We start from the raw sequence: 27,878 nt of genomic DNA, 5'->3' as shown, positions 1-27,878 counted from the left end.
CATGATGGGGGCTTTCAAATGAATACAGGAACCCTTCTCTCAAATTACATACAGTTTTTCACCCGTATATTCCCAAACATAAAATAGGTTAGAGGTTAAAAGGGAGAACCTATTCAAAGATGTAAACTATTCTGATCCACTCCCTAAAAAGCATATAAAAACTTTGTACGGTAATGAAAAAACATTTGGTGGAGTGAAAAAAGAAAAAAAAATCCAGTAAAAAATTAAAGAAAATGTAAATTATTTTAACTTTCTTTTTGTGATCTCCATCCCTCAAAACAAATTGAAGCACAAAGGGGTTATAGAAGATAAATCAAAATAAATTGATCTTTAAGCAAAGAAGGTGAAAAACAAGTCAAGGGATTAAATCCACAAATGAAAATAAAAAGAAATAGTTGCAAACAAGTAATTTTCAATGATTCTCATTCTCCAAATTTCAAAGCAGACGAATTCAGCTCCAAAAGGCTTTAAAAGGAGACATTTTGTTTTTTCATTCTCGTCACAGGAAAAAAAGGCTTAAATAACACAATTTTTTGCATTCTCCACTTAGAAAAATAAGCACAAAATCGCTTCCGAGAATGGTTGAAGAACAAAACCCAACTTAGAAGCCAAAAAAAGAAAAAAAGAGAACATTAATGAATAAATCTTTGCATTGAGTAACAACCCATAATATATTGAAACATGGAGTAATAAACAACAGAATGCCTGAAAAGAAATCAAACCTATAAATGATACACAATGGTTGCTGGCTGTCAACCAGAATACACCCTTAAGAACACTTCGTAAGTCGTTAATGAATAGAATGTCATTAATCCCCCACAAAAAATATTCAGAACTTCTGAACATATAATGCTTCCTTAAATGGCAGCAACTTGTTAAAAACCTTCCCCGCCTGAAAGAAACCCCTGTTCACCAGCAAAACCAAACTATGGAATGTAGTTGTGACGCCTATGTAAGGTGGAAATGTTAGTCCCCTTTGACTCATTCTCAAATATCAAGATGATGAAGGTTGATCATGTTTGCAGAATTCTGTATGAGTTCCTTCCGGCCATCCACCTGAGAAGGAATTTATATAAACAAAAATTGATTGAAAAAGATGTCAAAATCCAGACGATGAATTGGATGATTGAGTGATTCAGCACAAGCCTTGGGCGGCCCTCCGAGGTTATTTAAAACCTTACAAATGTAAATTTCACTGCAGCAATTAAATACCTTAAAAATGTAAATTTCTTTATTGCTATTACATATCTTACATAACAAACAAATACAATGGACAAATCTATACATTATTATGTACTAGAATGCACTAAGTTTAAACATAAGCATGTACCTTACATATGGCAACAAACTCTCCTGAAAAAAAACTTTGCTATATCTAAAGAAAATGAAAAACCAAAGTATCCCGTAGTCAGAGGATTTTTGTCACAAACACAAACACAAAGAAAAGAGAGAAAATACTGTTTTGTTGGAGGGCATAAAAAGAAGACTTGGATAGAAAAAGCAAACTATCCCATAGTCCAAATCAGTTGTCTGTATGGTCATTATCAGTTTATTACATGTATGCTATGTTGGGACCCAACGTTGATCATTAAGATCAGATCTTAACAATGATCATTTGTAGTGAACTCGTAACATTCAAGGCCTATTTGGATAGTACCAAAATTGGGCCTTATTTGCAAAGGGCACATTCAGGCCACTTTGGAAGCCATTACTAAAGAAATATACACGACTATTTCTCTTTATAAAATTACAACTATCATTTGCATATACAATTATGTGCAGATAAGACTATGTGCATATAACTAAAGTAATTTTAAGGGTATCCAAAGTGGCCCTTAAGCTAACGATTCTTACAATCTCTATTTTCACCTCATAAAAACTTGGTCATAAACAAAAAATTTTTTTTGCATGAAGCATGTCTGCGCATAGCATGTGCTGTTTTCTTGTTTACGGTGGAAGGAATTTGAGAATGATAAGGATTACTTACCCGAGAACCCATAAGGGAGGAAAACACAACGTTTGCTTCAGCGGCATCTTCTACCACTAATTGCTTTAGCAGCCTTCTATCAGGATCCATTGTTGTCTCCCATAGTTGCAAAGGCATCATTTCTCCTAAGCCTTTCAATCAATAATACACATGAAAAAGTCACAAATGGGGTCCATATTGATTGGTATGAATTGGATTGATCATAGCCCAAAAATTAACCACTTTCAACATGTTTTCAATGGCCTTTTTTATCCATCGAATCGAGGTCATTGCATGTTTATATTTTCTACTTTTTATGGATCTTGAACGGATAATTAGAATCACAATGATAACAAATTTTGGGCAATGGAGCATCCAAGGTGAGGTCTATCACACGAATGGATTAGATCAATCATAATCGACCTCAAAAGTACAATTAAAACTAGGAAGGATGGTATTACAATGCATTCAAGATGTGTGCCATCATTCCAGAGGGAATGATACTTATTCTGATAATAGCACTCCACACTTTAATAAACATTTTGATGATTGGTTGTTGATAAGATTTGGGGAATTGCAACAGCCTTTCATAGCTAATAAAGAAGTGCATAATAAAGAAAGAAGTCCCATTATTAAAACAAGGGTGTGTAGATATCAATTCTCTATATTACTTCCCCAAATAATCTTACCTTTAAACCTTTGTATGCCATATGATGCATTTGATGGGAAACTATTCTGTAGGAGTTTAAGTTCTTGGTCATTGTAGCAGTAGTGTGCTTGTTTGCCCCTGTCAACCTGAATTATTACAGAAGTGGTAAGGAAAGATTTGATGCAACAAATACTTGAAAGAATTTCAAACTTACAAAAAGTTATAGCACACAGACCTTATAAAGAGGTGGAACGCCTACATAAATGCAGCCTTCATCAAATAATGCTTTCTGCAGTGCAAAGGAAAACTTCATCAACCAAAACTCACAAATTGAGCTATTAATAATCAATTAGTCGGCCACTTCAAACATTTAATATCATCATGTCATAGTCATATTTGGGAGAATAAGAAGGATGCCCTCTCTACCTGGTATCTAAAGAAAAATGTCAATAGAAGAGTTCGAATGTGAGCACCATCCACATCAGCATCTGTTAGAATGATGATCTTATGGTAACGAAGGGCCTCTTTCTTGAAATCTTCTCCCTGAAAAGCAAAATTAAAAAAGCCAATGAAATAAATAGTATTTAAAAACTCGGACTCAGATCAGAAGTAGGCCAGAATAAAAGAGTTGACTCGGAGGAGTCAATGGTTTATGTGGTCAGTGTTTCATTAAGTTATGGAGTTTTTATTGACTTGATAGGGCAAAATTGGGACAAGATCTCAGAGAAGGTAAAAGGGAGTTGACTTGGGTGAGTCGATGGTTGACTCAGGGAGTTTTTAGACAGTGGAAATAAACAAAATGTTAGAGAAGAGAGATTGCAAAATGAAATAACCTTTACACCAAGTCCAAGACCAAGAATAAGATTTTGAATTTCTTCATTTTTATACATTGCAGCTTCATCTCTTCGTTCAATATTGAGAATTTTACCCCTCAAGGGCAAAATGGCCTGCACAGGGAGCACAAGTCAGATCCGTCACATCTCCAAAGGAACAAATTGGAACTTTTTTTTGTTTTCTATTATTGATCAGACATCCTATGCTTACGAAAAAGAAATAGTAAGGAATCAAGTGATGAGAACAAAAACAAAAATCCTAGATTGATCCCAACAAGTTGAAAAAGTAGCAAGACAAGTCACGACTCAATTTTATCCATTTGTTGGCACCCTACCTTCCCCCATTTTCCCCCTCTCTGCATGTCAGATACTATATAAAGATTTCCAATCAAGAACCTCAAATCATTTGATCTGTTCAACATGATTATTTGCAAATGGCCAAGGATAAACACACCAGGCTGATCAGAAACGATAAGATACTTATGCTTAATGTTCCTCCTCTAAACAAAAATGAAGCTCTGCCAGTTTAAGCAGATTGATGAAATCTCAAACTTTCTTCTTTTTATGAAATGGATGAGATCTCAAACTTTATGATCCAAATCCTTGCTAAATGTGTTCACAAGTCACAACTATCATACATTATAATTTACTCTAGGGGATTGACATTCCCATGCCCACGAGTCACTAGTGGCACACTGTTGTCTGTCGTTTTGTGAGATATACAGGCCAGGGCAATCACTGTTACACTTCAATATACTTTAAAGAAAAAGAAAAAGATGAAGAGAGAAAAGACAAAAAAGGCTCTCTGCAAGATCTCTGCCCAGGTCAGTGACAACCCCGGTGCTGTAATTAGTGATCAATGGTTAGGGAAACTTGTGGAGAAAGGAAGGCAGATAGCTGGTTCCGGATGCTTTTGTGAGTTTAAGTAACTGCCGGGGTTGATGGAGCAGGAGGGGAAGAATAGGAGGAAAAAAATGTAAAAGAGGCCTCTCTCTCTCTCTAAATATTTCTTGGAATTTTCAGACTGATAAAATGTGATGGCAAAAGAATGGAAACAGTTATTTTGGAATATAAGATGTCTCCCAGAGAACTTACTGACACCTACTGAAACAAACTGAAGCCATAGACACAAGATCAAGTGCATTTAGTATCATAGCACCCTGTTTTGTTCAGTGGGAATAGAGATAACTTGACGACCAAACAAATAATGTCAATACAAGGGAAAACACCTATGATTTGTGGACACGGACACGGTGTGTCGGACAAGGCAAACCCCCAAACTTTAGAAACAGGGACACGGCTAAAATAGAAAGTATAGGTAATCATGATTTGTGGATATGGATCCGTGTGTCCAATTTCGACATGGATACGAGTTGTCTAAATGAGGTAAACATAATATTCAATAAAAAACAGAATGTCACACTTGACACGGTACAAGAACATGTCCACACACCCACATTAAGTCTAACACTTCCAGCAATACAAGTAAAAGTGCCCAAAGGAGTATCGACACGTGTGGACACGCGTGTCGTGTCGGACACGACGGGACACGTGAGTCGGCAATAAATTCGAAGTGTCGGCCAAATCATAGGAAAACACAAATATGGTGAAGAAAAAGCAAGTCTAGGATTAACATGTTTTAGATAGGAAACTGGTATGAAGTGTCCTTCTGCCCTAATTTCTTTAGGGAATTGTGAGCTCACAGCATCGGGCACACAAAATTGTGGGGTTGTTTGTAGGTTATACAGCTGGGGTCGAGATTTTTTTTTACAACCATTTTGCTCATCCATTCAAAAACAAATGGAACCCCTCTCCCGCGCCAAAAAAGGAAAAAGAAAAATAAAAAGAAAACTCCTGCATCTTCATCTCTCTTTTGATATCACTTTTTTCTTTTCTGCTAGTAGGTTTTTTTGTTTTTTTTTTTTCATTTTCCGGTGGGTTTGTTGAGGGAAGAAGAGGAATAGCGAACAGACGCACTCTAACACCTTTTCCTATGAAAACATACACGCTTCTGGAGTATCCAAGACTGGATACCATCACATGGTGGAACGAAGGAGGGCACAAGAGACCTGCCCGCAAATCATCAATCATTAACGGCGACACAGGGACGGTCACTGAACCGGGCAGCAATATTGCGGTCAAAGGTATTTTCTTTTCTCTTCATCTTTTGTTTTTCTTTTTAGTATTTTCAAATTTCAAGTGTAACAGTGACAGCCCAAGCCCGCTGAATTCACCAGAGATCTGCCGTGGGCCGTCGCTGACCTCGGCAGAGTGATATTGCAGACAAACATCTTTTCTTTTCTGTCCATCTTTTTTTTCTTTTTCATTAACGTATTTTCAAGTGTAACAGTGACTACCCCAGCCCGTAGATCTCACAAAACGACGAGGAATGGCGTGCCATTAGTGACTCTTGGGCCCCCCTTACTCAATTGTCTGTAAGAACATTTCATCAATAAATCAAGATGAATGTTTATTTGGTTGCTTCCCCAGGCGTCTCAATATATTGCAACTTGAGGTTTGTTGTTGTTGTTAAACCATGTTTAGGAAAAACGTGAATAGGGTGTTACGCCCAGGCAGTGTATGGCAGTGAAATAAAAAATAAATATCTCCAAAGATATAATGAGCTGCATTACACCCCTGCAATTCCACCTTCCATAGGTGTAGCATATATATTTTTTTAAATGTGTAGCAGATCAAATAAATTGACATGGATGAAAGTGCCTATAACTTTTGGATGGTAATCTATCAGTCACATGCCTAGGAAATTGGAAACTACAAACAGTGCAGGAAATGGAAACGTAAAGATGCTCTTTTTCTTTAAGAGTGCCAGCTGGAAATGGAAAGACAGTGGCAAATGGTGTTAAGAAAGTAATTTGGGAAATGATTTCATTTATGTGAGACACATTTCGGGAAAAGAGCGGGGAAAGGAGGGCCTACGATCCTTCCATAAATATTGCATTCATGTATTTAGGGTAGTTTAGTCATTACTTGTAGATTAGGGGTATTGTAGTCATTGTACATTAGATGCCCTATTTGGGGCCTATATATACATCATTTTATGAGGAGCTCCCTAGTGGAGATTTCCCATCTTCTCTACTCCTCTTCTTCAGTTTGCAGGTGAGATAATTGTCTCTTCAACACTGTTGCATCTCTTTTCGGTTGATGGTTGAATTTCCCACCAATGCACACGAAGTCACACAAATATCTCCAATAGTCAGTCCATTTCCATCAGGTGGCTGGGCTGGGGGAGCAAGAAGTATGGGATATGTCTGGTGTTTCTTCCATCAATCATTCCTCTCTTCTAACCCTAATCTCATTTCTAGCATAGTATCAGAGCTCAAGATCCTAGAGAAGAAGAAAGAAGAAGAGTATCTCACCTCCACACCATTCACCGCCCTTTTGTTTTGTGTTCTCTCTCTCTCTCTCTCTCTCTCTCTCTCTCTCTCTCTCTCTCTCGTTATCCTTCTGTCCCTTTGCACATTTGCGCTTATCCACACTTCCCCAAATATCTCTCTATCGGAAGATCTCTCCCTTGAAAACCCTAAAATCTCTCTCAAACCTTTTCTTACCCAATCTCTCTCAAACTTCCAAAATGAAAAAAATCAGTTATCTCTCTCATGCATCTCTCAGTATGGTTTGCGTATTTGCGCAAACCCACCCTCCATTTACGGTATATCCAGTGCGTATTTGCGCATTTACGCATCTCCTTCACAAAACTCCAAGCCAAAAACCCTCTCTGTGTCTATCTCTCTCGCTCAGATCTCCCTCTCTCTGTTCCGGAACACCCCCCCTATTCTCTCTTAATCGCATGATGCGATTACCATATGTTGTTTCCTTATTGCGATTATATTTTTTCTTTTTTTTCTGAGCTCGTGCTATCATGTGATTCCCCTCCTTGTTAATCGCATGATGCAATTACTACTTATCATGCGATTACTCTGTGTGATAAAGTTAATCGCGCGAATAACCTTAGGCGATTATTATTCTCCTCCTTGTTTTCTGTCTCGGCAAACCCATTTTCAGTATGCTCTCTCTCGTTTGGGTTGCCGTATGGAGTGATGTCTTGTTGTCCTCCATCCTCATCTTTGTTTTTCTCCCTCTAGATTTCTTGTGTTTCATGTTCTTTCTCTTCATCTCCAAGGTGCACCCCAAGTGTTCAATGAAATGTCCGAGAGAGATTGGGTGCCTTTTCGAATTTCTTTTCTTTGCAAGTTTCGGCTTCAACTTTAGGGCGAGTGTTGCAGTGTTGTCATGTAGTTGTTGGGTTGCTTTCTTATGGTTGTCCTCTTTGTCGTCTATTCTTGAGGGAGTGTTGTCTTTTGGTGTTGTGCCTTTTGGCGTTGTCTTTCTTTTATCTTGTCTTGTTATCTCCGAGCTCATGTTCTCGCCCGAGAGAGAGTGTTATCGTCTTCTCTTTATGTTTTCCGTCTCTTCAAGGTGTCTTTTCTTTCATGTTTTCTCTTGGCGTAGTTTTACGCATTCATCTCTCTTTCCAGCTTTATGCCTTATCTTCTTTCCGGGCGATGGTAACCCCATCGTTGGTCGGCTCTTTTACAGGCGACAGTTTCCCGTTGACCTTCTTTCCGGGTGATGGTATCCCCATCGTTGGTCGGCTCTTTTTATAGTCAACCTTCTTTCTAGGCAATGGTTTCCTCGATGTTGGTCAGCTCTTTTACAGGCAGCGGTTTCCTCATCGACTTTCTTTCCGGGCAATGGTTTTCCCATCGTTGGTCGGCTCTCCTCAGGCGACGATGTTCATGCCGTCGACCTTGTCTCCAAGCGATTATTTCCCCATCATTGGTCGGCTCTCTTCAGGTGACGATGTTCTTGCTGTCGACCTTGTCTCAGGCAATGGTTTCCCCATCGTTGGTCGGTTATTTTTCCCCTTTTCTTAATATCTTCAGGAGACGGTTTCCCCATCGAACTCTTTTCAAGCGACGATATCCGTGCCATCGATCTTGTCTCCAGACGATAATTTCCCTATCATTGGATGGTTATCCTCTTTCTCTTCTTCTTATCTTCAGGCGACAATTTTTCCGTCGACCTTGTCTCCGATGGTTTCCCCATCGGTGGTTATCTTCTATAGGCATGGTGCTGCTTAGCTGGTGTTTCTGCTCATGGTGCTTCGCCGTTTCTCATATGCGCGCCCTTGGTGTGCTTATTTTGCTCGTTGGACCGTTGTTGGTTCCTACCATGGAGCCTCCATTGCTCGGTGATATGTGGATCTGTTCATCGTGCTCTCATTCAGGGGGAGGCCATGTTTGATCGCTCTCGTCGTTGTGCTACTTCAAGGCAAGGTTTTAAATTTCGGTTTCGGAATGCGTTTTGGTCCTCACCGAAACCGAAATTTCCGGCGAAATCAGACGAAACCAAAAAACTGATATTTTATCTCGTCCTAAAATTTCGGCCGAAATTATCAAAATTTCGTCCGAAATTTCGGGAGAATATTAAGTAACGTTGAAATTCCAGATTTTTGGGAAAAACAATTTTCCTTAAATTTAGGATCGAAATTTCGGGAAAAACAATTTTGAAATTTCGGTTGAAATTTTGTACGGTTTCAGGTTTACTTGATTTAGGTTTTGTTCTCCACCGAAACCTGAAATTTCGGATTTCGGTCGAAATTTAAAACCTTGCTTCAGGGGGAGCTGCTCTTTTTTTTATGGCCCTTGATCTCAATGCACGAAATTTCGGTCGAAATTTAAAACCATGCTTCAGGGGGAGCTGCTCTTTCCCCCTGCTCTTTTTTTATGGCCGTTGATCATGGTGGTCGTTGTCTTTTTTATGCTTTTCATTTTGTATTTACCATATCAGCTTGAGGAGTGTTATAGCAAGCTGGATGTGTCTATGAGCTTATGTACTTTTTGTTATTTATAGTTGTTGTAGTCTTCTTTGTAGCAAGCTGGAGTTCCATTGTATATACACTCCAGCTTGAGGGGGAGTGTAGAATACCGTGTATTTATGGTAGTTTAGTCATTACTTGTAGATAAGGGGTATAGTCATGTACACTGGATGCCCTATTTGGGGCATATATATATATATATATATATATATATATATATATATATATATGAGGAAAGTGTTGGTAAGCTCACCAAACTTATGGTGCGCTTAAGCTCCCCAATCACATGGGTCCCACATTTTCTGTGGTGATCCAAACCATTCATTTGCAAGGCCTTATCATAGATAGGGTGTGTACCAAAAATCAGCTCCATAGGATCATCCTAACCCCTCCATTTGTGGAGGACAAAAATGGGCAGATTTGTGGACAAACAATGTCTGTCCATTTTGAACTCCACAAATTGATGGGTTAGGATGATCCTATGGAGCTGATTTTTGGTACACACCCCATCTATGCAAGGGCCTTTCAAATGAATGCTTTGGATCATCCTAACAAAGTAGGCCCCCATGTGATTGGGCGCTTAAGCTCACCATAAGTTTGGTGAGCTTAAGCTCATCAACACTTTCCTCTCTCTCTCTCTCTCTCTCTCTCTCTCTCTCTCTCTCTATATATATATATATATATATATATATATATATATATATATACACTAGTAAAAAAAACCCGTGCGATACACGGGCCAACAAAGAACTGTAGGGACCACGTCATAGGTTGATCCAAACCGTCCATGTGATGGAACACAACATAAATATGTTGTGCCCCAAAAATCATTTCCATAGGCTGATCCAAGCCGTCCAATCTATAGAGGTTTCCATAATTCCTCTTAAATCGGATGGTTAAGATCACCCTATAGATTTTTTATTAAAAAACCATAAAGGAGCGGGGTAAGATTGGAAATTATGTGGCTTTAATGTGTGCATTTGTTAAAAAGCATAAAGGAGGGGGTAGGATTGAAAATATGTGAGTTGAATGGGTGCATTTGTTAAAAAAAGTCAAAAAAAGTGATGTGTAATTCTCATAGAATTTTCCAAATATTCAAAAAATTCTCTTCTTTTCTCTTCTCCTATATAGTATATAGATATATATATAATTTACATGAAGAGCTCCCTAGTGGAGACTTCCCATCCTCTACTCCTCTTCGTCTTCCTCTCTTCTAACCCTAATCTCATTTCTAACACACGAGATTGTTAGGCCCCATCCCAACAATAGATAACAGTGTGACTATGTTCCGAAGTTTGAAAAGAGGGGCTTTGCCGAACAACCAAAGAGGATAGTTTCCCAACTATAGGGGAAATATTTCTTTCAACATTTCCCATCGTTTCTCTTAAGAAATGGATCTGTTTATGCTTATCTTTCCTAGGAAATGTGTTTCCCAACCCAAGAACCATTCCCGTGTATCAGTGTGCAATACGTGTATATGCAGACAATTGTTGTGTGCCCACCAATGAGCAAAAGTGAAATATTTTACCTGAAAGCGCCGATCACGAGCTTGCTTTGCACTACCACCAGCTGAGTCACCTTCGACTATAAATATCTCTGCACAATTTTTAAAATGATGTTTACGAGATGCCATTTTCTTGAGTTGATGTCAAAAATAAAGTTGCTAAATTCTATGAAAGAAAAAGCATCACAATGTATTGATAAAGGAATACCTCTAATTCCCCATATATATTATATATAAATAAAAATTTATGATTGAAGGCAAAACATTTACAAGAGCAGAGATTACCAAATACACAACATGACCTAAGACCACATTCACAACAAGGGAATCCACTTGTTTGTTTGCAAGGAATGTTATTTGCTCACACTAAATGTGACAGATACATTGATAAGTTGATAACTCCAACCAAGTCTAAAACTCTCTTTATTTTCCTTTTTTCCTTTCTTTTTCTTCTTTCGGCCGAAATTTTGGGAATTTCACCGAAATTTCAGAAAAAAAATATTTTTTTTTAATCCTTTACCAAATTTCAGACGAAATTACCGAAATTTCAGCCCAAAATTTCGAAATTTCGAGGCCTTTTACCAAATTTCGACTGAGATTTCGGTTTTGGTGGGGACCGAAATATACCCCAAAACAGAAATTTAAAACCTTGAAGGGAACCCACTAGGTTGTTTGGCAGAAATGCACCACCAGCTTTGTTTGGTTGGGTAGTGGGGCTATGAGGGAAATGTGAGAAGGTTGGGCGAGACTTTACAACAGTCATTTCTTGCTTTCTTTTGCTTTGTATCTTCTTGCGGGCCCAACCATCTCGGCCGCAGTTTTTGCTTTTCTAATTTCTAATAGAACCACAACCCCCCCCCCCCCCCCCCCCTCTCGCACCCACCCACACCAAATCGAACATAAAAAAGTAGAGAAAGAGCACCACAGAACTACACTTAAAATTGATAACTTTCAATTCGTAAAGGTTAGAAGTTATCAAAGTGCCACCATTCTTAAAAGTGCTAACATCAATCATTTGGCCATATGTCCCACCTCACTCCAAGTCTCTACGAAAAACCATTTGACCCTTGAGATCTTCCAAATATATTTGTCAAAAAATCTAAAGTAAATAGAACAATGTCTCTTTTCTAACATATTTGTCAAAATATCTTAAGTAAATAGATCAATATGTCTCTTTTCTTTAGGCGGAGGGCCCACCACCAGTAGCTTGCTATTGGGGGTCCTTACGTGTCGCCCACGCATTGCATTACTGCACGGGCCTGCGCACCCCACTATGAATCTGAAAAAATAATGTCTCTTTTTGAAGCTAAGGTCTTAGTCAAGATTTTAAATTTCGGTTTCGGTCCCGATGGCAACAGAAGGTTCTGTTTTGGTTGGAAATTTTGGTGAAACCCATGTAAAAGCATGAAAACTGTTGACTTACCAACTTCTCCAATACCTTAAGCTGTTAGAGAATGGCGTTATTTATCTTTTATACTTTAACACTCCCCCACACGTGTGGCCCACTTGGCAAACACGTGGCACATGTGGTCCCACTTTAGGCCAACCATCGCATGTGGATTTTTGCTATCCGGGAGGTTTGAACTCGAGACCTTTGGCTCTGATACCATGTTGACTTACCAACTTCTCCAATAGCTTAAGTTGTTAGAGAATGGCGTTATTTATCTTTTATACTTTAACAAAAACGAATGGAAACGTATGCAAATGATAGTATTTTAAGATGAAACTTCAAGAAATGCTAGAATACGCACAAATACACACTTAGGAACCAATACATAAGCAATACCCATCCATAATGGTTTAACAACAACGAACACTTAGTGTTATGAGTTGTCGCACATGTGATGGTTCAATACATACCACATTTCACATATAATGCATATAAATATTTATACATAGTACATACACTTGTCCCATGCAATTCATATAAATATAATTATGTACCACGTACGATAGTATACCACTAATAAACTTATAATTTTGGTTTTGGTATGTGCTCTGGTTTCGGTATGTGTTCCGATGGGGATGGAATAAAAAACATTTCATAAGTTTCTTGCCGGTCTCAGCGGAAATATAAATCCATGGTTTTAGTTGAGCTTTGATACCATGGTAGCAGTCACTTTATACTTTCCTTAGGACACTCCACTATTAAGGAATAGAGAATTTATACTCTCCTTAGGACTCCCTTGTTAACGAATAGAGAATTAGAAGAATGCAACCGATGACAAAGATTAAGCGAAGGTATTTATATTGTCTTAAACACACAAAAAAACACTCACCTACAAATCTCACATACAATTCATATAAATATAATTATGAACCACATACAATATAGTGTAGTTTGGGACAAAGGATTAGTTGAGTTGAGTTGAGTTGTATACGATATAGTGTACCACTAATACACTTACAATTTTGGTTTTGGTATGTGCTCTGGTTTCGGTATGTGTTCCGATGGGGATGGAATAAAAAACATATCGGCCGTTTCTTGTCGGTCTCGACGGAAATATAAAACCATGGTCTTAGTTGAGCTTTGATAGAATAGTAGAAGTCACTTTATACTTTCCTTAGGACACGCCACTATTAAGGAATCAAAAATTTATACTCTCCTTAGGACTCCCTTATTAACGAATAGAGAATTAGAAGAATGCACACGATGACAAAGATTAGACGAACGTAATTTATGCCTACATAATTACAGACAAAATCGTTTATACTAATGTAACATTCTAACACGTGATAATGTCTAAGAACAATGCGGAAACTCAAGGAGGAAGCATGAAGAAAAGAAATTTGCAACTTCACATTTTGAACTTCTAGCAAACCACATTCTGTTATATATGCAAATGGTTCATATGTACAATGAATTAATCAGAGTACAATTTAACATAAAAATATACCAATGTCAGTTGGGATGGAACACACAAATGCAGATAATCGATAACAGAAGATCCCTGATTACATCTTGAGAACCATTAACCCAGATTTAATATCGCTTCATGAAGCTCAAGTACTGTAAAACTTTTTTTTTTGAAAGGCACAAGTACTGTAAAACAATTAAAATGAGAATGTACAGCATACCACATTCTGCAGGATTTGTCGCTGAGCAATCAGCTAGTTTCCCAGGAAGAGAAGAAGATCTTAGGACACTTTTAGTTCTCACCAATTCCCTTGCCCTCTTGGCTGCCAAAGCTGCCTAAATAAAGAGACAATATTTAACATCTAACCACTAAACTTCAGAATTTTTATAAACAATACTCAACCGAAAGATAAAACTTCAATGGGGAGGCTATAAAAGTAATTTTACCAGTCATAACTTGTGAGAGAGAGAAAATCTTATAAGATAATTTTAACATGTAATATGAGTATTAGGGGTGCAACTTGGGCAGGCTCAACCCGAACCCGACGGGTTCAACCCAGGAAAAAGTCGTGTTGGGCTGAGTTCGGGTTGGGTTTTCTCAACCCGGGTTGAGTTTGGGTCGGGTTCGGGTTGAGGGCTTGGGCAACCCAACCCGAGTGAAGCCGACATTTTTAATAATTTTTTTAATTTTTTAAGCTAAAAATCTCGGGTCGGGTCGGGTTAGCAAAAAGGTTCCTCGGGTCGGGTTCGGGTTCGGGTTGGCCTCAACCCGACCCAACCCGACCCGAGTTGCACCCCTAAGATTGAGTACCATAGTAACCTGTAAATGCACAATTTTCTGGAGAATATCTAAAGTATCAACTAACCCCACCCACCCCAGCCCGCCACCCACTCTGAATACCTTCCAAAGATAATGACAGTTTGCGAAAGATATCATATAAAGAAAATGACTTCACATGGTGTTGTTAGAAGTTACCGGAACAGTGATTAGTACTTAAAATTTAAAAACTCTAATAAACAAGAAAGCACTAAACACAAACTCAAATGGAGTAGAAAGTAAATGAAAGAATAACTGAATATAAAGAAAACCTTTAGAGCATTAAGAGCCTTGGAGAGAATTAAATCTAGTACGTCAGGATGCAACTCTAAGTACTCGGTCAGATGTTCTTGAACAGATTGATCGACCACTCTCCGTACCTCCGGATTTCCTAACCTTGTCTTTCACATAATAAACAAGTAGGAGTGTAAGAGCATGAAACAAGCATTTATATGGATAAAAAAATATTTCAAGAATTTCTTAGCATAAGTGGGCCAAAGTACGACAGAAGACCTAAGACAACAACAATTCATGAACATAAGAATGAAACAGCAAGCACCTTTGTTTGTCCTTCAAACTCTGGATTAGGAACTTTGACAGAGACGATGCATGTTAACCCCTCCCTAACATGCTCCCCACTTAAATTAATATCCTTCTCCTGGAATGGAAAAGGTTAAAGACGTGTCAAACTGAAAGTGAATGCAATAAAATCCATCTTTTAATGTATGGAGAAAAGAATCTCTGTGCACACAGCTGGTAACTAGATTTTCCCTTGCTCTGGAAATACTGGAATATTGCCTGCTTCCCATTCTACAAGAAGTACACAGAGCTGCGTTTTTTTTTTTTTTGTCAAGAGAAGATGACAATTGCTCCCAATAGACATCATTTGGCCCGTATATTTGGTATAATACATGAGAACATGCTAAATATGGTGCTCGAAATTGTTGGATATTCTCGTCCTAGAAATTTCTCCGGAAACTCACTTTAAGGTTTCTCTCCAAATATTGTAGGGAAAATCTCATGGGAAATAACATAAATAAATAATTTCAAATTTTCAAAAATAATAAAGGATAATTTACAGGTTTCTCTCCAAACATTGTTGGGAAAATCTCATGGGAAATTACAAAAATAATAAAGGACATTTCACAAAATTAACAGGTATAATTAAATAAATATGAAATTTTCTTCACTAAGACTAAATTACAAAGTTAACAGGCGATAAGACTAGATTACCCCTACATCTCAGAAACAATATCACTCACACGAGAGAGAGAGAGAGAGAGATCTTGTGATAATTCAATCAAAATGTTTATTGAGGAGAGCGAATGCCATTTTACTATGCACACCTTATCAGTTCATCTCGTCATTTAGTGAAGAGGTGCCATTGGTACGTATTGTAATATTGGAAATCTCTATGTTATCTGTTCTAGATCTTCCATATTCCTGGTGGGTTCTTGCAGGAATATCAATCTTCAGTTTCCAATGTAACCTGATAATGATTATAATTAACTGGGTAATTACAATGGTTTTTGTTTCTTAACATTCTCATGACTAATACAACTTGACAAAATCGCTCTGATCATTCAAGACATCTGATTAACCATGCAGATCAAGCCTCAACAAAGTAGAAATTAACCAGATGACAATATGACTGCTGCCAATAATAAACATAACAAAAGTAACTTACAGACCAAAGAACGTACTTTAATAATCTTGGACTTCTTCCCGAGGTTATTGAGAGTTCTAGTTAATGAAGCCTTCAAGCCATCTATATGAGTACCACCATCAACTGTGCGAATGCTGTTAGCATAGCCGAGCAATGTATCTGTATATGCATCTGAGCTCCTAACAAAGATGACAACCGATACCCAATTTAAAGTGCATAAATTAGTTACCAAAATTTATGAAAATGCAGTGTCCTTTGCGCAAAATATCAATTTGGCATGAGAGGTTTGTGTGCATGAAATTGAAGAACTTGTATTACAGCTTCTATAAATGAGCATGGGGGTAGAATACTATACCATTGTAGAGCCACATCCACCGTGATCCCATCTATTTCTCTTCTGAAAGCTAAAGTGTCGTGAAGAGGTTTCTGGATAAAAAAACAGTCACCTTAGCACAAGATCGGTGCAGGAGGCACTAATGCCCAAAACAATTAAGATTTTTTACTCGCATGGCTTACAAATGATAAAAAATGTAACATGTGTAACAAAAAAATTGGAGAGATTTGATATAAAAGCCATGCTCCTGTATTGATACATGAAATCTCCAAATCTCAAATCAATTTTGATACTAGCAGTGTTTTTTTAGAAGAATACTAGCCGTGTGTTATGCAGAATGCTAACAGATTGAATCATATCACAAGGGTTTATATAAGACTATAAGACTTAGTACCACTCAATGAAAATGATGTAAATAAAGTAATTGCATCACAGAATGTGACCCTAGAATGCTAACAGATTGAATCTAAAGTTATTCTAATTAACATTGCAATACCAGCAATGATTAATGAAAATGTTCCCTATCAGAACACAGTCCCTAGAAATTAGCAACTTGAAGATTATAGATAAACCATAAGTCATTCACGAAGACAACTACTCAGAAAAATAATATAGCAAAGAAAAGAATTGCTATGGACAATGAAACTTTAGAAATGATTAGTTGAAGTAGAAATCTCTTCTATCTTTTTTTTTGAAATGGTATAGAAATCTCTTCTATTCCAATCATAAAAATAGAAAAACTAACCAACAGCCATACCTTATCAGAGTTTAGCCACCTCACATACTCAACCAACCCGCCAGCATAGCAGTACTCACTATACTGCGCCTTCTTTGGATCTTCATCCTCCTTCGTTAGATTAATCGTGAGCTGCATAAGAACGTAAAGGAAAGAATAAATTTAGAATCCTATTATAGCAAGAAATGATAAGTGCATCAATGATCAGCAAAATGCTAGGAAAGAAAATTATAGAAAATAATGCAGAAGGAGAAACAAAAAACTGAATAAATAGGATGGTAAAAAATCATGTCAAAAAAGAGAAGCAAAACAGGGAAGATAAAAATTAGCTTCACCGTAAACTGCAAAAATTAAAAAGAAATATTGCATGTATAAAGCCAGATATGAACAATATAGAAGTATAGATTGACGAAGATATGTCAGCCAGAGTAAACCCTAGGAAGAAGAGGATCATTCAGCCATGGGGGCTTAAAAATACATTTTGGAGCTATGGAGAAAAAAGCAGTCTGATATGATGTGGTTCTTGAAGAGGTTAAGGCACTGGGAGTATCGGCAGCACCCGTCCATTGTGTAAGACACACGACCAACACGTCCTGATAAGGCTCGTCATTTGGGATAAAAAGCAAGGCATGGGGGTACGTGATCTACCATGTCCGTCTTAGACATGGTGGTTGAAAGAGGCCTGCTCCCAAGGGTATTGTCTATAGAAAACTCAAGAACCAAGGTATTACTCAATTGAAGTATCAGAGGAACAAGAGATCAGTGGCAGAATATTTTAGGATGATCAGGAGATCAACCCACCCGGAGGACTTTTTTGACGGGTGAGATGACATGAAGGTTGATGATAAGATAACATCAAGAACTAGAAGGCAACCCATACGAAACCAATGTAAAAGGAAAAATATATCTGCTGCATTCCATATACATCCCATTGCATAGAGCTCATGCTTGAGGAGATCAAAATCCTAAAAATATTCAATAAAATGTTAAAAGTTGTTAGCAAGGCTCGAACAATTGCCAAATTTATTTATATCCATGGATATATGTTGAATTTTAGTGAAAAAACACAGTGTAGATAAAGATGGTTGATTCCTTGTACATCCCATTGCATAGACATCATGCTTGAGGGGATCACAATCTTTAAAAAATTCAATCAAAGGTGGTTAGCCACGTTCAAGCAACTGCCAAATTTATTTATAGACATGGATACGTATTGCATTTTGATGAAAAAACACAGTAGATCAAGATGGCCTAATCAAGGATCAAGAGGTTAACAGATGCCTACTGACTGCTATAGTGTGACGACCTCACTACAGAGGCTAACAAGAATATTCATATTTGACGAATAGGACAATAGAATATTTTCAGAGTTTTTTTTTTACTGATAGAATATTTTCAAAATTAATTAATGGGAAGAATCTCAAACCAGGGGTTGAGCCTCTAGTTAAATGGCCAAGGCTATGTTCTCCAACCTGGGGGTCGGAGGTTCAATCCAAACTTACCTACCAAAAAAAGAAAAGAATCCCAAACCATTCAAAAAAAATCTTTGAGAAGCTTGTGATGGATGGAGGATTCAGAAATAAAGTAGAGTAGGCTTTTATTTTATATTTAATGACAGAAATTCATTAAAACAAAGTGCGAAAACTACAAAAGTTCACCGACCAAGTTGGTCGGAGAAAGAGAAGAAAAATGGAAACTACTACAGAAACCATATCAAAGATCATTAACCAACGCATAAGAATAAAAAATAACCAAGGTCGCTCTAGGGACACCCTCCCTTGCAAGAAAATCTGCAATCTCAATAGTAGAATGGTGGATGTGTCTATAGTAATCCACAAGGTCCACAACCTCATCAATATGGTCAGCAAAACTACAGGGAAATTCCTCCTTAGAGCATTACTAGAATCACCTCCCAAGATTAAAGGCTCGAGGTGAAGCAATATCCAATGTCTATTGCCCCTATTAAAAGCAGAGTCTGTCTCAGTGGAGTCCTCAGAGAAAACCACGAGCTATTAGATGCCTATATCAAGCAATAGATATGATCAAACTGGAATACCATAAATATTATAGTCATCATAAATTCAATGCCAACACTAATTAAGAACCTTCCAAAGGATTATTTCCTTAAATTGAGAAATGAAAAGTAAAATGGAGTGCTGGGATAAGGGGATGGTGACTTTGAAAAAATATCTCTTTCTGGTGGAATTCTTATATAGTTTTGAAAGCGAGAGTAAAGTAAAACTTATTAGGAGAAAATGAAAACTCCAATGGATGGTTAGGATACGGGGATGGTGACTTCGAAAAAAAATCTCTTTCTTGTGGAACTCTTATATAGTATAGAAAACGGGAGTAAAGTAAAGCTTATTACTTTATTAGTTATTACTCCAAACCACGCAATCAAAATTTAGCTAACAAACTCCCATTGTTTGAAAAACTTAAATTATGCTGTCATATCCAACCCAGCCTCGTATTTGGCTAATTCCCTAAATATTTGACCAATAATGAAAATTTCACTTGTCATTTTACCACTAGGTCCTGTGGTTCATGAATTCTTGCAAAAGACGTATTTTGATATTCACTCAGAAAACAACTTGTTTTAGAGGTTGTACACTAAAACTGAACCATGAAATTCCCAATCAAATTGTCTATGAAAAGCATCTTCACTGTTCTCTAAGAAAAATCATTTGTTGGAGGTTTCTATATTAGAAGTGAGCCACGTGGAGCTCCCAGTTTTCTACCAACAGAAGCTTGCGACTAAAGATTGGACATGATAAAGAAAAAGGAAAACGCTAAAATGGCAGGGGCTGCTAGGCTCCTTCCTAACAGTCAAATTTTAGGCTGTGTTTGTGCCTGTGTACGTGATCGGATCCATTGATCTGAACGTCGACAATAAGTCCAGTCAAACGCCGTTCGGAACTCCTTAGTAGGATGATCCTAAGCACTTGATCCAGCAAACCTCGTTTAGTGTTTTCTAAGAAGAGCTAAACCTTTTATTTTTGTAGTCTTGTATCCTAAGCATGGTATGCCTTCCCAGACCAACACCATGTGGGTAACCTCATGATGTTCTACAAGATAACAGACTCGATTGCACATACATGTCTATGTGTGGGACCCAAAGAATTGCATGTTACCAGTGATCTGGACAAAGTATGTTAAGACTGAATTAAGATGCAAGAGCAGAATATCATGAGATTAGCCTGTCTTATGACATATGATGATTCTTATTCATAATATGACTAACTGACTAACATCTATTTCAAATTGCAGCAGAAACTAGCATCTTGCAAACATAAGGGAACAGCGTTTACTTTGGCCTGGTGTAATATATTTACCTCTGGATTCAGAAAAGCCAGCTCTCTAATACGTCCAGCTATTGTGTTGTAATCAAACTCAATTGTAGTAGTGAATACTGCATAAAAGATGACAAGAAAATAAGATTATAATGAAAAGGAAGTCCTCAAATACACCAGATATTTCGCAACATTGGGAAGAAAACTTAAGCAAGATACCCTAGCAAAAAAAAAAAACAAAAAAAAAGAATTGTCTGAAGATGAAAATGCACCTTCTCTATCAGGCCAAAACCTGATACGTGTTCCTTGACGAGAACTTGATTCAGGTGGAAGGAGGGAACTTATCAGTGTTGTCACTGGCTTTCCACGGCAATAATTCTGTTGGTATTCCTTTCCATTCCTCCAAACAGTAACATCTAATGCCTGCGCACCAGGACAAGAAGAAATTAGACTATTCCATCCTGCCAAACAGTAACTTCTAATGCCTGCATTACACAACGAGAAGAAAATAGTCATACAAAAAATCTGAAAGATATGATTACCCAAATATGAATTTGGAAGGAAAGGGTACACCTGGGTACTGTCTTCAACTTCAAATGAAGTTTCACATACAGTCACATAGGTAAGGCACTAACCAAGACATCGTAAACTGACCTGATATTATAGTGTGAATGTAAAAGGAAGTGCAGTGGCAATACTAAGTGTGAAATGTTTGGTCGAGAAAGCCCAACTTAAAAAACGGTCATATAATTTAGCGGGATGTCTCATACGATTTTTTATTGTTTTCTCGTTTCTCGTTTCCCCTATATTTTTTTAATGCATTTCCCATTTCCGTTTTCTGTTTCGCTTCCCGAATCCGTTTTCCACACAGGCAACTATGCTTAATAGTAAGGCCCCACCTTAAACACAGGTAATGGAAATATAACATATCTCTTAACCATAGAAAAACAAGAGGATGTTAATTGTAAAATCACCAGCTTAAATACAAGTAATGGAAATATAACATATCTCTTAACAATAGCAAAACAAGGGGATGTAAATATCAGCCCTTTGGCAAATATGTATGTGTGTGTATCTATATATCGACACACACGCACACATTATTTACACGTGTCCAGAGATATGTGCGTGTGCGGGTTTGTAGACACACGAAGCCCCTCCTTGTTTTGTTGTTTAGTGTCTGGTCTTGTTGGACACCACCTCACCATATCAATACTTATATATGTGTACGTATGCATTTATATATAGTTCGTGAGTTTCGTGTGTGCGGGTGGGGGTTGGAGGTGGTATGAGAGTACGACGTACTCTTCATTTGATCATTGTGGGCAACCATTGTTCTGATATTGAGCAGTTAAGAATTATTTAAAGATCAATGCATTCAAAAGCAACACATATTCAATAGCAATTTAGGTGGTGTAAATCCAAACACAACCTAAAATAGAAAATTCGTAAGGGCACGGCTGGGTAAAAAAATAATGACACCTTCCACAAACATCTATAAATTCATTCAAAATGTAGCTAAGAGAAACAGAAACAAGGTAGTTTAACATGAGAAGAAAGCAAACACCTCTGATAAGGCGTTAACAACAGATAAGCCCACACCATGCAATCCCCCCGAGACACTATAGCCACTGCTTGAACCGCCAAACTTGCCCCCTGCATGTAAGACCTACACAATTTTCGTTGGAATTAATGACTTTCTAAAATTACAAAGTGTTTCTCAAAATAACAATTTATTGAGAGATCTAAGTACAAGCATACTGATAGACATCCTAAATTAATATTTGATAGATTGTCTTCTTCTTTTTTAATGGTAACATTTGATAGATTGTATGCAAAGAAAACCGCCATTGTGAAACATTAGAGAAAAAATTGAGCCTCATTCCCTTCATATGGACTCGCACAGTGTCCAAAACCTCCACTAATGATCTTACCAAGAAAATAGGGAAGCGTACCAAAATAGATGTTCTTCAAAACCAACCAGGCAACCAAATGCCCCTACAGTACCAAAATTCAAAGTGGGCAGCAAATTTCTTAGATGAAATTTGACAATAGGATACAGTTGATTATTTGTGATTGGCAACTTTGCATCCCTTCTCCCTTTCAAGTGCAGTTCCAGTGGAACAATTGAATAGAAAGGGATTCAATCAAGAGCAAAGGATCCGTTTTGTCATTTCTACGAATGCTTATGGACCCGAACCTGGGTGACCATATTTCGACACCCAAGTTCCATAGCTTTGGGTCCGCTATCCCGATCATGATTTTCCTACCCGCAGTTTTGTCCCATCCGCTAGAGCTTGAAGAATTCCCAAGGGACCAGCATATTCAGGCCCTGGACCGCAAAGGAGGAAGAATTGTAGGTAAGGACGGCTGGACGGTGCCACGACAACTTGTCATGACTCATGGTTCCCAGGATAGGGAGCCGATTGGACGATGTTCCACGTCACACTCGAACAAGGGTCACCACATGTCGTCCCTCGGGCCCACATAGCTTGTTTGCTAATCTATCCCTTGTGGCTAATTGAAAGGTAGTTTAGAGGGTAGTGATTAAAGCCCTCCACATCCTCCTAACCCATATGGATAGTGACCTTCCCATCTATCTTAATGCATTTGTTCAAACATGCACCAGAAACAAATAAATGCTTAGACCAACAGTTGATCTTCACAGTTTATTCAGAGTCTGTAACATACATAACTTGGAAAAGACGCTGCCTTCAAATTGCTCGTGAAGCTCCAATTTAAAAGAGAGAGAGAGAGAGAGAGACTTTTTTTAAAGTCTATTTTGAAAAATGTTTAGATAAACAGTTGATCCTCACAGTTTACAGTAGCCATTTCAAACACGTTATAAAGGAAATCCTTTTTTTTAGAAATTGAAGATTCACAACCAATTTCAAGGCAGTCATTTCCAAGTTATGTAAGTTACAGACTGTGAGTAGCACAGTTTAAAAACATCCCAAGTAGATCATCAACCTGTTCAAGTCAATTTGGTAAACCAAATTCTCATCCGATCTGAGTTTCTACCTACCAAGTCAAACAAGAACTCCTTTGATTCACTGAGGTAATGAAAAGTTGACAGCGTCGGTCATTGACAAGACCGAGTTGCCTCTTTTTTACTATGGCCAACTTCTCGTCTGACTTGAAGTTTTTAAACCTGCTGAGTACGATACGGAAGAGACAAAAAAACTAGTGTAGGTCAATAAAAACTGTTCTTTTCAAGTAACTTCTTGCCAAAATAACTTCCTTTTTTTAACAAGCAAAAATGACTCGGTTCCCGCCTAAGAATGGCTTTGGAGAGAGAGAGAGAGACTACTATTAAAAAAAGGCTTTGGAGATCTCACACCAAGGCACATTCCAAAACTGATTCCTGACTCTTTTATGCAAAACTATGAAAATAGAAAACTTTTATAGAAGAACATCAAGTTCACATGACAAACTAAAAGCTCAACATGAAGAAAACAGTGTCTTACACTAAATCATATGGACAAATGATGTAGAAATGCGGAACGGAGAAAAAAAAAGAAATAAGGTGCAGAACAACATCTCTAGTCAATCATTCCAAAAAAAAAAACATCTCTAGTCAATTCAAAAAATTATAATAAAGGAGATAATTTGCAGAATGATACCGTCAAAACAGTCTCTAACGAAGATTTTTTTGTAACAGGATGCAAGTCCGTAGGAATCTGCACAAATATAAAAATGTCTGACATGAAAAGCCAATAATTAAAGAGAGGTTTACCATGAATGAAAAGTACAAAAGCAAGCAACAAATAGTAGACGAAGAAGAAAAGGGAAGCAAATGCGATCAGAGTAGATAAGGGTTCATCCTGTAATTTTATGTATAAATGATGCCTCAAATGACTTCGTTGGGTTATTAAAAAAAGAATTGTGGAAACTAGGACACCTGTGCAACTAAATGGACCTTCTATTCTTTTTGAAGCATGCAAATAAATGTACATCCGGGTGAGAATACACGGAATTTTTCAATATAATGTATTCCAGCAGTGGCAACTTCGATCGAGTGATGAAATACAATTTCAGGCTACAACCAAGGCTCTGAACGCACCCAGGCAGTCCTGGGTCAGTCCCTGGGTCCATAGACACACTAAGGCAGGTGTCTACAGCCGAAACAGTGAAATAAATATAGATTTTACCAACAGAAACAAAAGATTAAAGAAGATGTAGGAAAATGAACCCATAATACAATTTCATTGAAAGAAAGATTAGCAAATTTGTCAGTATCAATATTTGCTACCACATGTTTCTTTTAACGTAAGATAAAATATGCAACATATTTTTATACACGAATTTGATATCTGTACAACCATAGTTTGATAATGACGCTCCTCAATTAAATACCTTCTTGATTGTGTGTGTGAGGAATGCTAAAGTGAATTCTAAAGTTAAGGCCGCCCTTGCGAAAATCGGCCACAAGGGCGACTCGCGACCTCATTGGCTCCATGTCATCGATGTGCATTTATTATTCCTTTTATTTTACATTTTTCAGTGCTCCTATAAATGCACCTTGGTGAGGTGGATCCAATGGGGGCCCCCTTGCCTTTAGTTTTTGCAAGAGCGCTCTTCAATTTAGCATTTGTGTGTGTGTGTGTGTGTGTATGTGTGTGTGTGTGTGTTTTATTAGCAAAAGAAAAGGCAAAAGAAAAGGACAAAAGGTGGTCGAGATGGTCTAACCAGACAAAGCAATAAAAGGGCTAAGTATCACCACCCCTCTGTCAAGGAGGAAGTCAAAGGTCACAAGCTCCAATTGGGTAGCCCCTAAGCAGGCGAGATTCGGGATGGATAAAACTTAAATCATGCAGTAATTGTAAGGTTGTGGTAGCAGTATACAGAAAAAAAAAAAAAAACAATTACAAGAAACCTAGAAGTGCCTCTTTGAATCCTAAAGTGTTGGAATCTAAGACGCGTCTGACACGGATTCTTCTCCCATTCAGAAGAATCCATGTAAGATAGCCATACACTTCTCCACAACTTGACCCCAAAACAACTTAACACCCTAACATGTTGACCCTCTTTAACTTAAACAATAAAAACTCTAATTTCTAGAAACTTCTCACTTAAAACTCACGAAAATAAAAACAAGCAACAAAACATTAACATGTGCACGAACAGTGATACGTAAAAAGTAAACCCTAACTAATTGCAAAATCAGTTAGTTAGTTAGCCACAGAATACCAGATTTAAAGGAAAGAAGAGCCCTCACGTCCATTTTTCTCTTAACATGTTGACATAAAGACAAGAGAAGACCCGTACCCCACGGCCATTATCGGTGATGCTCACAGAATTATCCGCACATAAAACAACATCTATCTTGGAAGCAAACCCTGCCTGAGCTTCATCTACGGCATTATCCAATATTTCATATACCTAAATGAATGCATGGACTAAAAAAGTTAGAAAATCAAACACGGCTAAAAGCTACAACGTGAGGAAGGTGATAAGGGAGTTACCAAATGGTGCAAACCACGAGGACCAGTGCTTCCAATATACATCCCCGGTCTTTTCCGAACAGGATCTAACCCTTCCAACACCTAAAAAAGAACAGAAACCCGTCACATTATTAAAATCAATCAGAATGAGGACAAGATGATAACTCAAGACCAACAGAAAACAATAGCAATGGAGCATACTATAATACCAAAAATAATACAATGATTCAAATATTAAATATAGGAATCCCTTAAAAGACATCGTATAATACTCAACTCTTGTCACAATATATTACAATTACAGTGCCTTAAAGATTATTCATCTTTCAAACCATAAAACTAGACTCACATACGAGAACCCTAATAAATACTCAGTTTCGACAACAAAATTGAAACAATTCTACACATCTTTAGATACCAACGGAAAGCACCATTTCAAAATACAATACAGAACCAGAACGCCTCACATTCACGTCATTGGCACAATCAATATACATAAAATGTAAAGTTGAAAAATCTTGATTATAACCCCACACAGTCTGCAAATTCATACTTCTTAGTTGTCAAGCATTGAAAGATTCCATCCAACTTGTCAAACTGAGTTGAATCAAATAGTTAACCTTGTTTTCCTCGCTCAGTTCGATCCTGGTTCTAAGATGAATTCCTTTTGTATCATTACTCTTTTGCAATATGTATGAAATATTACCATTGATTGAACATTCCTAGCCATAAATGATGGATGTTACTAAACACAAACTCCACAAGCATTCAGTGCAAAAATTAGAGAAATCCTTCCTAATCAGAAATTAACCACTAAGATATTTCATTAAGGCCCTGTTTGGATACCAGGAAGTTTCTGGAAAAGTTTGGAAATGGAAAATATTTATAAAGGGATTTGCTAGCCACCTTTGCAGAAGCTACTTCGCGCCCCGTCCTTTGCAAGTGATGACAGCCGCATATGTTGACTGTTGCTCTATTCATTTAATTCATCTGACATGGCTGTCATCACTTGCAAAGGACGGGGCGCGAAGTAGCTTATGCGAATGTGGCTAGCAAATCCCATTTCTAAAAGTCCTTACTGTTTTTTAACATGGAAAAAAGATAATTTGAACAAACCCTACTCATTATTTATTTAGAAGGACCTTTAATTTATGAAGACATCCATCTAAATTAACCACAATTACATTATATCCCTCTAATTTCCTAGAAAGAACAAAACTTCCCACAAAAAAATTTCCATCAGATTTTTTTTTCTCGCAGTCAAAACAGCACCTAAGAGAAAGAGTTTCAAATTTGCTGCATTTTACAGCCATGAATTAGCCATTGAAAGAGAAAGAATGAGGGAGCAATACCTGAATCTGATCAGAACCATAAGCTTGCGAGCTTTGATTCCCCTGAACAGCTTCGGATGCCACACTCGATGACATAAAAGCCCTAGCGGCACACGCATTTCTAGGCAGAAAGCTAATCGAAGCTCTTCGCGGTCTGAAATTCGCCCTAAAACAAGAACAGATAGTGTGTAAAAGCAATAGAGAGAACCAAACCTTGAAGAAAATCTAAGAACACAAAAAATAACGAAAAAGAGAAAAAAAAAAAGTAGACCTAGTTTTCAAAAAGAGGCGTGAACGAGAAGGAGGAGATGCAGAGAGAAATAGAAGGCGAGATTGGAGAGTTGAATAAGCGAAGAAACGTGAGGCGATTAAACGAATGGGAAGAGGAGATGCTTTGAAGAGCGCCATGAAAGATGAGGGTTTTTTTTCCCCTTTGTTTTTCTTCTCCTCTCTGTTCGGAAATGGTGGATTTTGGTGTTTTGAGTTGCAGATAAACCCTGAGATCTTTCCCTCTAAAACCCCATAACTGGACTTACTGAAATGCCCTCCGATATTTACAGAAATGTTTTCTCTTACCCGGTTTTGTAGCGTGCGGACAAACGGACCGGGTGA

General features: G+C 37.7%; 1 protein-coding gene across 2 annotated transcripts; it reads right to left on the bottom strand.

Annotated features, from left to right (window-relative positions):
• Nucleotides 1-652: 652 nt before the first annotated feature.
• LOC143882060 (DNA gyrase subunit B, chloroplastic/mitochondrial-like) lies at nucleotides 653-27,797 on the bottom strand. 2 transcript variants are annotated; one of them, XM_077385457.1, is made up of 21 exons: nucleotides 27,538-27,797; nucleotides 27,288-27,432; nucleotides 25,957-26,037; nucleotides 25,760-25,873; nucleotides 24,115-24,171; nucleotides 22,059-22,160; nucleotides 20,764-20,914; nucleotides 20,534-20,610; nucleotides 17,223-17,333; nucleotides 16,487-16,557; nucleotides 16,169-16,310; nucleotides 15,025-15,123; nucleotides 14,738-14,866; nucleotides 13,870-13,984; nucleotides 10,816-10,883; nucleotides 3,449-3,562; nucleotides 3,042-3,158; nucleotides 2,851-2,904; nucleotides 2,656-2,761; nucleotides 1,988-2,118; nucleotides 653-1,056 (listed from the first exon to the last, which is right to left on the bottom strand). In XM_077385457.1, the coding sequence occupies exons 1-21, from the start codon at nucleotides 27,672-27,674 to the stop codon at nucleotides 988-990; spliced, it is 2,190 nt and encodes a 729-aa protein (XP_077241572.1). In that variant the 5' UTR covers nucleotides 27,675-27,797; the 3' UTR covers nucleotides 653-987. The 2 variants fall into 2 exon arrangements, with proteins under 2 accessions (XP_077241572.1, XP_077241573.1); XM_077385458.1 differs by having other exon boundaries at nucleotides 27,288-27,420.
• Nucleotides 27,798-27,878: the final 81 nt, after the last annotated feature.

This window comes from Tasmannia lanceolata, unplaced genomic scaffold, assembly GCF_043159265.1.
Source record: "Tasmannia lanceolata isolate RefF3 unplaced genomic scaffold, GAP_Taslan_0.1 ptg000007l, whole genome shotgun sequence".
In the NCBI taxonomy this organism is placed as follows: Eukaryota; Viridiplantae; Streptophyta; class Magnoliopsida; order Canellales; family Winteraceae; genus Tasmannia; species Tasmannia lanceolata.
Note: the sequence above shows the minus strand (reverse complement) of the source record. Positions and strands in the feature narration are given on the sequence as shown.

What these genes read in the sequence shown, in the direction of transcription:
- LOC143882060 (XM_077385457.1), bottom strand. Translation starts at nt 27,674, where the DNA reads ATGGCGCTCTTCAAAGCATCTCCTCTTCCCATTCGTTTAATCGCCTCA. An exon ending in TCACCGATAATGGCCGTGGG is followed by an intron (nt 24,172 to 25,759) that starts GTACGGGTCTTC and finishes ATATTTGTGCAG; the next exon opens with ATTCCTACGGACTTGCATCC. An exon ending in GCGTTCCACCTCTTTATAAG is followed by an intron (nt 2,762 to 2,850) that starts GTCTGTGTGCTA and finishes GTAATAATTCAG; the next exon opens with GTTGACAGGGGCAAACAAGC.